This window comes from Amblyraja radiata, chromosome 27 (genome assembly GCF_010909765.2).
Source record: "Amblyraja radiata isolate CabotCenter1 chromosome 27, sAmbRad1.1.pri, whole genome shotgun sequence".
Taxonomy (NCBI): domain Eukaryota; kingdom Metazoa; phylum Chordata; class Chondrichthyes; order Rajiformes; family Rajidae; genus Amblyraja; species Amblyraja radiata.
Genome location: NC_045982.1, coordinates 11,145,295 through 11,157,826, shown reverse-complemented (window position 1 = coordinate 11,157,826; position 12,532 = coordinate 11,145,295). Strand labels below are relative to the sequence as shown.

The 12,532-nt window shown below is 36.2% G+C and overlaps 1 protein-coding gene across 1 annotated transcript in view; it reads right to left on the bottom strand.

Moving 5' to 3' along the window:
* Nucleotides 1-8,051: 8,051 nt before the first annotated feature.
* Nucleotides 8,052-12,532, bottom strand: part of LOC116988426 (mannosyl-oligosaccharide 1,2-alpha-mannosidase IA-like) — a 78,138-nt gene continuing 73,657 nt past the window's right edge. The window contains exon 12 of the mRNA XM_033045109.1: nt 8,052-11,724. Coding sequence (XP_032901000.1) covers nt 11,595-11,724 — 130 coding nt within the window. The 3' untranslated portion in view covers nt 8,052-11,594. The remainder of the gene's footprint in view (nt 11,725-12,532) is intronic.

The window sequence follows — 12,532 nt, the reverse complement described above, 5'->3', positions numbered from 1 at the left end:
TACTATAGTTGTTGTCCCCCATTATTTCCAGGTTTTCTGCGGAAACTAACACAAATCTTTTTTGGAGATACGTGATTGCAGATGCTGAAATCTGGAGGAACTCAGTGGGTCAGGCAACATCTGTGGAGGGAATGGTTAGACAATGTTTCTGGCTGGGATCCTTCTTCAGGCTCCCAAGCCAAAATATTTTCTTTATTCTAAACATAAATTCTTCTATGTCACTGTATGAAGGACCCATGTGACTTTAATTAATCTTTTCCTGGTTGTACATCTATAATACTTTTGGGGACCTGGGCGTTACTAGTTTGGCTGGCATATTTGCTCATGAGAAAATTATTGAACTCTGCAATCCTTCTTGGTGGGAAGGCTCCACGATTTAGACCAGCTACAATAAAATTGGTGCTAAATTTCCAAGTCAGATGGTGTGCACCTGAGTGAAACTAACATAGTGATGTTCTCATGTGTCTACTGTCTATGCCCTTCTTGGTAGAAGTTAAGTGGTTTGAAGCTCATTGTTCATACAAAGGTGTTTCAGTGGAATGGCCAATGAACCAAGTCATTAAGGAAGAAAAGGCAGTCATACTAAAAAAAAAGGAAACTAGTTAATTAAAAAAAAGACAGGACACAAGAAAAACTCAGAAATCTGTGCATTTAAAATCTGCTTGACTATTAAAACCTGCAATGGAAGGGATATTAAATATCTAAAATTGATTCATGCAAAATAGATTGCACAGGGAGACAGATGGTGTGAAACAAGCTGGGGGGAAAATGGTACCGATACTTGAGGAACAGTATTTATTAGATCTGCAGTTCAATATTTTCCTGCAAATAAAGTATTTATTTTCATGTCAGATTTATGCATCTATATACTCTAGTTTAAATTTGTAATGAAATTCCATCCAGCATTTGTTGCAGGTAATGTGAATGTCAGAGAAGATAAAGATAAGGATAAGAAAAATTTGATTTAAACAGAATTGGATAACAAAGGAAAAAGACAAATAAACAACATCTGATGGCCAGAACAGTTTTGATATTATCTGTGGTAATATATCAATCTTTAATTATAAAGGTTATTAGTTACAATATACCAAACTTATTACATATCTTGATCTTTTATAATTGGAAAAATTACATTTTTTAAAGCACTAGAAAAATTCACATCAGTTTTGCATCCTTTACAATCTTGCAGTGAGTTTCAATTAATTTTTTAACAGAAATTCACAATATTTATCCACACAAACCTAGAACACATTATTATTTGTTCTAAAATGAAATATAATGCATGAATATTCCTACAAAAATTAAAATACCTTACAACATAAAATAAAGTTATGTCCTCTCTTTATTCCAGCTCATCTCCAAGCACACCAGCACAGCATTAACACACAAATATTTTTTTCATTTAACTCTTCCATCTTGCAATGTGCAAAGCTATGTATAAAACACAAGTCAATTCAATGTATATATACTGTTATGCATTCAGTGCACAAAACCGTGTAATGCATTGCACAAGTAACACTTAACATTTCATAAAATGATATAAGTAGATCTACTAATTATGAGGGAATTAAAATTACATTGCTCTTCGTAAACTCCACTGTTTTTCCCTTAGAGCTCATATTGGCTTTGAGTGACATGAATTTTACAGCACAAATGCACCAAGACAAAACAAAATCATTTAGGAATTATCTGTATATTGGATTCAATTCATAAGGAAATAATACTTCTTGATTAGGGCAGCATTTGACATGTACTGATTTTCAAAATCCATATGCCAGAGGAAATTAATTAATCTACCAAAGGTACCTGTCAAATGAAAAAATTAATTAATCTACCAAGGGTTTTAAAGAATGTCAACTTTAAAATGTTGTTCCTGCATTATTATGTGACAAATAGGTACAACTACTGCAAAAATACAATATAAACCAAGAATCAAGAACAATGAATTGAAATGTAATATCAGTTAGTTTGCTGGATGCTATGCTTTCAAGACTCAAGGATGAAATAGCTAGAGGACCGTTGAATACTTAAACCCAGAGCTAACAAACAAAAGCAAAACAGTTACTGTTGAATTTTCTATTTTCCCATTCTCCATGCATCAAAGCTATGAGTTAGAATTCGATGTGCTTCAGATTATTGCTTATACTTCACATTAACCTGATGTGGGTCCTAAATGTGAAGGACCAACACAAAATGCACAGGGACAACACTTATTGAGTCAATACATGCACTTGTTAGGTCAGTGATTATTGACATTTTAATATATCCACCCGAGCCATTGTTGCATGTTGATAATTAAGTAACCTGATGAGATAACAGAATTCAACATTGTTCCACATTACTTAAACAATGTTTCTCAAAATGTTCCTATGATTAGTTAAAAAGATAATTATTTTACAGTTATCACAAATCCATGATCAATATGACTAAGAGTGTTTCAATGATCCATTCACTTCATTGTAATCAAGTTATTGTCAATCAATATCAAAATAATTTGTGTTTAGATTAAATTCTGTCCAGGATGTCTCACAGCATAGTATCTCAATCAACAGAAAATATTCTGAATAGATCAATAACTATTTTGATAGCTTTGATTCAGTCCCAAGAAAATATTGTAAACTGTTTAATTTTAATAGTGGGGAGCTTGTAGAAACAATAATATGGAAGAAAATTAGTGGTGTCTTGGATTATTACAAGAAATATTGGCAGAAGTAGGCCATGTCACAACTCAAACTTGCCTCTCCATTCGAAAAGACCATTGGTCTTTCGACCTGAGCCTCAACACTTTACTGCCTATAACCCTCTTCTCTGCCTATTCTGGCTTTGAAGGACATGAGACTGAAGACATTACAGGAGAGATGTCTCATTACAGGACAATGGCCAAAGGGGGTTCACGGTTAAGCATGTAGCATGGATAAGCTGGAGTTGCCCATTTCAGTACAGAGAAGGCTAAGATTTGGTCAAGATGCTTACAATCATGAAAGCTTTAAATAAAATAGAGAAATTGTAGGGTCAATAATTTATTTGCAATGTGTTTTTATAGAACAACTGGTTGAGACTTGGGAATCAATGGCACAATTTATTAGTAACTTTCAATAGGGAATGTGATAACTACTTGAGAAGAAAAGCTCTGCACGGCTTAAAGCAAAGACCGAGAACGAGAATAGAACTAACTGCCCGTCAGTTCAGAAAAAAACAGTGCAGATTGGATGGATTCCATCTATTCTGCCTTGGAATCTAGTATGGAATTGAGCCTCAGCTAGAAAGACCCTGGCTAGACCTACGCTTGGTCCTAATTTAGCTGATCTCCCTTGAAAAGAAGAAGTTATATCATTAAATATAGAATAATCCTAATCATCCATTCAGGTACTGTAGTTATTTCTTGAGAGCAGTGCTTTGTCTGAACACTTGTCAATTACTTATTTGAATTAATATTGATTGATAATAATATTGTACTGATGAATTTCATACTTCCTTTCATGATTACTGTTAAACGCATTGAAAGTAAATGAAGTGGACTTTAAATACTCCATCACACTATAGATTTTCCAATATCTGTCATCAAAGATAATAGAAGGTACATTAATGGGTCTGGAAACTTTAAAATAGATTTTAATGAGGAATGAGAGACAATGGAAGGAAATCTTGACTGACTTTAAAGAGTAATCTAGAGGTAAATTATATGTGAAGCAATGAAACTAAAAATCAAGATTATAATTTCTTGAATTATTTCTGACTATTCTTGAGAATAACCCATCTTCAGATACAACATCTGTATTCAGATGTTCTAGAAATAACACTGCTAAGCTTTGCATTTACTTATGTAGTCTCTTTGCAGACATTGGACTCAAAATTCTATGGCTGATAATGGTAAAAATGGGCCATTGCACTTGCAATTTAAATGCATTATCGTGGCTTCAATTAATTTCAACTCCAAATTGTAATTCCAAAAGTGCCATATTAATATATACATAAAACAGGACAACACAGGAACAGGCCCCTTGGCCTATGTTTGTAACAACCATAATGCCAATCTAACTAATCTCATCTGCCTGCACATGGTCCACATCTCACTATTTCCTGCTAGTTCATGTATCTAAATGTCTCTTGTATTTGACATTTCCACCATGGGGAAAAAAAATCTAATTTTCTATGACAGGGGCAGCCTAAGTGCAGAGGACATGGTTTTTTCTAGGTAAATTGTTGACCAGTTTTCACAGACATGGACAGTTTTCATGATTTGGCTGACCTGTACTATTTGGAAAATACCATTTGTATTTTAATACTGCAACCTTCACCAATGGTTTCCTTTCCAAGCAAATATGGTAGTTCTGAGGAGACAAGCAGGAACACCTGAAGGCGAAAGAATGGGCTCCCATTAAACAGTTTATTATTTGGTGGAACAGGATAAGGATTTACAAAAAGTTGTACAAGAATCTGGGTATGTGCGTCAACTCCAAAGGAGAAGAACCAAGTCAGAGAATTCAGCCCTTAAAATGAAGCAGTTGTTAAATCTTGCCATTTTGCCTCAGTTCCACCTCCAAGTTTTCTCACAGGGTTGAATCAACTGTCAGCAGCTATCATTATTTTGAATATTCAAAATCTGGTTAACAATAATGAAATGCTAACTTATATTTGAAGTTTAAATAATTTGGATAAAGTAGGGTAGAGATTGACACAAAAATATTCCAACACAGATGGATCCCATACCAGGAATGTGCAGCCACACACATGGCTGCAAAATAGTCCCTCCTATTAATAGAATGTCAGCCCTACCCATATTGATGATTAGCTTTAAAGTGCACTGAGATTAGGTGATGAGAAAGTTGAAGTAAGAGGAAAACTAAAGTGAACTCTAAACTGTTCAGGGGAGTATTTTCAAACAATCTCAAGTGAGGAGAGTATTAAAGGGTAATGGGACCAGGTAAGAGGTGGAGACAGGAAATGTTAAAGTGCATCGTGGCCAGATGATGGAGAGATTAAAGTGCAGAATCAAGATGAGTGGCCATTAAAGTGCAGAGGAGATGTTGTTTGAGTGTTAAAGTGCACTTATAGAAATGTGCGGGGAGTATTAAAGTGCAGAAAGAAGCTGAGTGGCATATTTAGGGACATGAGTATTTGTCTCCAGAGAAATGTACTTAACTGCAGAGACAAGTATTGGTGCTGACATGCCAAACTGAGTTTGTGGTGTGAATATGATGGAGTTGGGAGGCAAAGGGGTGTGAAATCAGAGCTCTGCACCTTTGAAGGTAGAGGTGGAGAGAATTCTGGAAACATGGGTTTGTAACCCAGCCCGCCTCAGCACTGAGGAGACCAAGTTGCCTTCAGTGTCTCGCAGGACAATGTAGTACTACCCCTGAACATTAATGGGGAATGATCATCATCTTGTGCATTCCTGATGCAGAAATCACAACTGGGCTTATGGGTGACTGACTCACACTGAGAAGTTCGGTTAAATACCCAATTTTTGTGAAATGTTATGAAAATTGTCATTATCATTTTACCCCAGAAGAAAATATTGGGGGGGAAAATGCATTATTCGGTTAGGGTTTTAGTCTAGGATGAAATAAAATATTGATCTGCACTGAGACGCTGAAGAAAGTGTTAAAGTGTAGTAAAACACAGGAAGTGGGATATTAAAATTTAAAAAAAATGACAGGGCAGCTATGTGAATGTAGACTCAAGGTAAGCCAGGTCTTAACTGCAGAAACGATAGGAATGTCATATGAGAAAGCAGAGAGAAAAGTGAGCAGAGTATTAAAGTGCAGGCAGGGACAAGGTGATCATAGTATTAAAGCTTAAACACCATTTGAGTGCTATATAAATGTTTAAACAGCAGGTGAATGCAGTATTATTACAATGAGATTAGATGAACAGGCAGTAAGATATAGACAGATGGGTATAGCATTGGAGAAGAATGAAGTATACAGTCTCACTTTAAATGAAAATTAGATAGGATCTATAATGGCATGTCTTCTCTAAGATAAAAGAAAAAAATCTCACTCATTAAATAGCTATTAAAATGCCAAGAAACTCAACTTGGGGAGTAGTAAACCAAACTAAGTGGAAGGTGTGATTTAGAAAAGAAAAAAGTATTGAACTTCATTCTGACTACATTAAGGTTCACACTTGGGTTTTGTTTATCTATGAGAAGCAGGCAAAAGGGTACAACTGATGGAAGAAGATATGAGCTCCTCAGGCACTGGGAAAATGTGTTTCAACCAATTGGAACTGTGGTACACGGAAGGTGTGCCTGCTGCTAGAGTAATTGAGATCAATTATAATTATAAAAAGTGGGTAATATCATTCAAGATATTGGAATGAATATAAATGATCAAAGGTAATAACAAGATGTTATTAAATCCTCAAACTTCAAAAGACAGAAATTTCTAAATAAAGCAGGAAATACTGGAAATGCTCAAGAACTCACGCAACATCTGCAGAATAAGAAACCAAGGCACCGTTTCAGCTGCTAATCTCTCATTGGAACACTTTGGTCAGACATGTTTATTTTCCCACTGACGCTGTTTGACACATTGAGTATTTCCAAAAACACAACATTATGAAATTATTAACATTGAAGAGGATTTTTTGAGGAATTCAATGTCACTAATCTTTTAACACATCTGTGTTAAATACTAGAGCCCATATAAAGACTAAAGATATACACAAATTGCTGGAGTAACTCAGCGGGTCAGGCAGCATCTCTGGAGAAAAGGAATAGGTGACGTTTCGGGTCTTGTTCTGAAACTACTTCCATACACTTAGACATTAAATCATTTTGAATAAAAGAAATCCGCCGTTCTCTATCACAGTAACATAAAAAATGAAGAAGTTTTACAATAATTGCATTCATTTGCTAAATGACTAACCAAATGATCGCACAATGACATTCGTATTAATCTCTGGTAAAATGTACTTGCATCACAAACAATGAAACTGCAAACACATAAATGTGATCAGTAAAAAATCATTGCAACTATAAATGAGAAAAAAGCTGGAAGTGGACCAAAGCAGGAAACTACAGGCCAACTGTAATTGAATAGCCTATTTAGATCCTTAATGTGCAGCAATTTGTGAAGAATTTATGTCTTGATGTAGTCAGTCAGCCAGATTACGCTCAACAAATGTAATTGATTTGTATGACGAATTTACAGAACTCAAAAGGAAATACAAAATTGTACACTAGAATCGCAAAAGGTGTTTGAGAAAACACCTTATAAAAGACTTTTTTACAAACATTAAGGCATGTGGTATTTAAAGGAATGCAATTACAGTCCCTCACAACACTTCAAAATCCTTAAAGCTGCTTAAAGTGGAAAAAAGCTGCTTAAAGTGGAAAAAGAGCATCTGGGATCATGCCAAAGTCCCACTAAACAGCACTTCTGGCACATGAGGCACTTTCTGCCTTATCTGTGGAAGAGTCTGCAGTTCCCCCATTGGCCTCATCCATTACCACAGAAACTACAAAAGAAAGCAAGTCCCAATGGACTATCTAAGAAGAAGAATTTAAACAGTTTGAGAGTTAGCCCGGCACAGCAATGGGAAATAAATGGAAGGTTACTAGCTTCCTGCCAGTGCTACAAATACCCAGCGACAAAGAGACAACTTTAAAAGGAAGTAAAGGATGCCCGAGAATTTTTGCTCATATATATTCTGCGGATATCCCTTTTGAAAAAAAAAAAGTTTTTTTGCACATTATCTGGTGTGTTTCCTATTATTCATTTTAGATTTAAAAAATATTAACAGCACTCGTATGGCACAGATGGAGGCAGGGTGTGATGATATTACAAAACCGGTCAATGGAAATAAATGCTAAATGCAATATTTATTTTATTATAGATATAAATTTCTGAATTCCTCTTTATATGAAAAATACTGTCACTAAGCTAGAGCAAAATAGATTCTAAACCGGATCTAAATCTATAGTTATGCACATTCTGGTACATTGGCAACTGCTTAACTATTTTGTTTCTTACTCTACCAAGATACAGAAATGATTGTTGATGGTATTATTACAGTATTCTTTCAATACAAAAGATAAAGGCCTGTATCAACCTGTGTGATTTTAATAGCTTGTGCTTTGGGAGACAGGGCCACAAAATGGAACAATAAAAATGCAGTATCCACCTTCCACACAACATGCATCCCAAACCAACACCCCCACCTCCTCGATTACATACTGCCAAGAAGTGGTAAAAAATAAAGTGGCTTCACCTACTAACATTCCATCAAGGGCCATAAAAAAGCAATGAAAAGTCATATGGTGCTTTGGGATTGTCCATAGCATTCAATGTAGCAACAAAGAGCAAATGTGGTATCTGTTCAAGTCATTGGTAAGGCCACAGCTGTTGTGCCAAATATGGTTTTAGACCCATAATGGGAAGGGAAAAATACTCTGTAAAGAGAATCCTGCATTTTACCTCAATGTTTCTTAAAATGGTAACAGTTATGAAAAAAGGCATGAGAAATTATTGAATTTTCTACTGGAACACAAAGGGCTAAGGGAGACCTAATAGAATTGTTATTAATTTATGGAAAGTTAGAGTTTAAGTAAAGAAAGATAGTTATCACTGGTTGGTGATGATATGACAGAAGGGCAAGGTTTTATCATAGTTATTAGAAACTGTTACCCATATGGTGACTAAAGCATCTTTTGAAAGGTGATTTGGTTTCCAGAGAATGGTGACATTCAAAAGGATTATCATCACTGAATCCCCCACTATATATCCTGGTGGTTACCATTGACCAGAAACTAAATATACAATGCGGCTACAAGAGCAGGTCAGAGACTAGGAATCCTGTGGTGAGTAACTCACCTTCTAACTCCCCCAAAACGTTTCCACCATCTACAAGGCTCAAGTCAGGGGCGTGATGGAATACTCCTTACTTGCCTGGATGAATGCAGACTCAACACCACTCAAGGAACTCAACATTATGCAGAACATAGCAGCCAGCTTAATAGACATCCCATTCACTCATTCCACCACCGACACACAGTAGGGACTGTCTGTACCATGTACTGGATGCCTTGCAGCAACTTAGACAGCATCTTCCAAACCTATGACCTAGAAGAACTAGGGAAGCAAAAGCACGGGAACACCACTACCTGGAAGTTATCTTCCAAGACACACACCTTCCTGACTGAGAAACATATTACCATTCCTTCACCATTGCTGGATCTGAATACCCTCGCTAACAGCTTTGAGAATATGCCCACACCTCAAGAACAGCAGCAGTTTACAATGGCAGCTCACCCTTCTCAAGGGGAAATTTGGAATTAAATGCTGACTGCCCGCCATACCCACACTCATTGAATGAATGCAAACTATAAGTTGCACAGCAGCATAAGTTGATACCTCATTTAAGAACTTCAATTTTAGGCAAAAAATGTTTCTTAAAAATATTTTTAGCATCTTTTCAGAAACAGTTCTCTGTCCAAGTGATTGCAAGCACACTGCACACTGTTCATAGTATAGGACACTATGCAGCTTAGTTCACAACATTTGAAAAGCCTTTTGCATCACTATTCCCATTCTCAGCTCTTCTCTTCCCACTTCTCCTTTATTGGGCTACACTCTTCTATCTCTCACCTTTCCACCACCATTCCCCTCAAGTGTATAGCTCTCTCGCTTCAGCCTTACTCTTTGCCAAATACTTCCTGCTGCCCCTCAAATCCAGTGTTAGCAGACTTGTTGCCTAGGGTTTGACAGGACATTGAGATGGCAGGAAATGGTGGGTGGGACCTGGGGACAGGTAGGGGTGCGGGCATAAGGCTTTATGTCTGTAGCGCCCCAAATAGAACGCATATGGACATGGCCTAACACTGGATAAGCATCAGACCTTCTTCAAGTTAGTGATGGGCCTGGCATCCAAGGCAACCAGGTGGGCCAAATGTGGCCAGCTGATTTTGCAACCCATAGTTTAGAAAGACTTATTGGTACGTAGACAGCAGCCTGGATCATATGTAACTCACATCCACTATTTGGACCCTTCAAGAAATTCCTTGAAAACCAAACATCTAGAATTATTCAGTAATTGAAGTATAAAATTATACAAAGTATTTGAAATTGTAGTAGACAATGAACACTGGCATTGGCCCAGTGAGCTGAAGGTTCTTTACCAGTGTCATGTGATATATGATCAAAACGTATAGCTTGTAGATAAATTGCAAAGTAAATCAGGGTACGGGTAATCTCATGCACTAGGAAAAGACTTAGGGAGCTGAAAGATAACTTTTTTTGTTCTCCCACAACTGGCCTCATATTTTTAGCTAGTTGCCCCTCTCCCAGAAGATAAAATAGTTCTGGGTTGAGGAGAATGGGTAGGTCGTAATGCATGATGTGTGGAATGTTGTGGATCGTTTCTATTCTCATTTCCATATGCTTGTAATTAGCCAAAATATTGATTCATGAATGACATCAGAAAACTGAACTTAATATATAAATGATATACAGTGAAACAGTATAAACATACAACAGGGATCAGAATGTAACTATGCAGAATAACCATGAGCAAGATAAATGGCATAATATACTGATATCATGTTCAAATTGTACATGTAAAATGAATCAGAAATGTCAGGATGTAATATCTAATGAAAATGTCTATTGTTTTTGAGAGATGTGTGTAAAACCTGCCATTAGCAGTTATGATCATTAAATGGTATATTTGGATTAAATAACCTACAAAATTAATATTCCAATGTCATTATCAAATAAAATAGGTGGATTAAAAATATTACAGAAAATTCTGTTCCATTTTGTATAGATTGAAAAACAATGGAGTTAATATTGTAATATAAAAATATAAGCATTAAATTGTGACATTTATTTAGATACTGGAAAATTGGCTACGTATAAAATGGACAGCCAACTTGCTCCAACTGAAGAGGAGGTTCACTATAATATTTAATTTCCCACCTTTTCAGTTCACTGGTTGACTAATTTACTTTATGTTATTGTCTGCGCTCCGACAGAATTGCTAAATGTTTAAAATAATAATTAACAAATGTGTAAAAGCAGCACCCAAAGACATCTTATGCAGATACACAAACCAGTTTTCTTGCCAAAAAAACGGGGCATTATTATTGGATAATGGAACCTTGGGTACCCAGTTGATAATGTCAAAGCAATATTTTGTCAATGAAACCAGAGGTGTTAATACAATTATAAACATAAACAACCAAATATCCATTTACTTTGCTTTATACAGATACATGTTTTTTTTTAATAAAATGAAAAAGGGAGTAAGTAAATAAACAGCCTTTACAGTAATTGTGTGAAATTTCAATCCTTTGGTTAAAATGAACAGTCAATTTGATGTTTGCATTCTCCCTCTGTTGAAACCTTGGGTATAAATGGTGTATTTCTGAGACTTGGCTTTAAAGGGTGGCCCACCACAAGCAGACAACAGGCCATGCAACTCCTCATAGAGGAAATCAATGTGTCCTGAACAGATCAAATACCACAACACATCAATTAAATTGCTGTCAACTAATTTCTACTTATGTCAATAAAGGTCCTTTACTGGAAAGGAAATTTATTTCAACCCCAAGGACTGATAAAGATTATCCTTTCTTCAGGATAGATTTTTTACTGATCATTTGTGATCACTTGTTCCTGTGTATTCCTGCGTATTACAGGTAGTGGATGGGCTTCTGTGTTAAACACCCAATGTTCTGGAGACAGCAATTCATCTTCAGAGAATAGCACGTAAAGGTACCTAGTTTTAGGAGGGAAATAAAGAGAAGGGTTAATTTGCAACCAGAAATATTTGTAAAGCAGAATGCTCTACTCATATTATTCTAGAATACTCTACTCATAATCATATTATTTCCACATTGCCATTATCTGAGTGGAAATGCAATTTAAACATTATGAGAGGGTTTCCAAAAAAATGATTTTCAATCGTTTGAATTACACGGTATCTATGTGAGAGTATCTGTTTGTCTTTGAGTGCATGTGCCTTTCAATGTTACATTAATAAATAATTTTCAGAGCCTAAAAAGTATCCCTGTAGGGGGCAGAGTAGGGTTTTCATTTTATGGTTTTCATGGTTTTCATTTTCATTGTTATGCTGATGATACACAGCTTTATGTGTCCACCAAGCCCACTTCTACTGTCCCCTCCAGTACTCTCACTGCCTGCACTGATATATAGATATGGATGACAAACAACTACCTAAAGCTCAACAGTAGTAAAAATGAGTTACTCCTCATTGGCTCTAAATCTACACTCTCAAAAAACAATATCTGTTCACTCCCCATTGCTGAAGCTATCATACCAGTCTCCACACAGGTTAAGAGCCTTGGTGTTATTCTGGACAGTACCCTTTCTTTCTCCGGTCATATAAACAATGTCTCTCGGATTGCCTTTTTCCATCTACGAAACATCTCCAGACTACGCCCTGCTTTAACACAACACTCCACGGAGGTTCTAGTCAATGCTTTGGTCACATCACGCATTGACTACTGCAATGCGATCTTGGCAGGCATCCCCAACAAACTTATTCATCGACTTCAACTCATCCA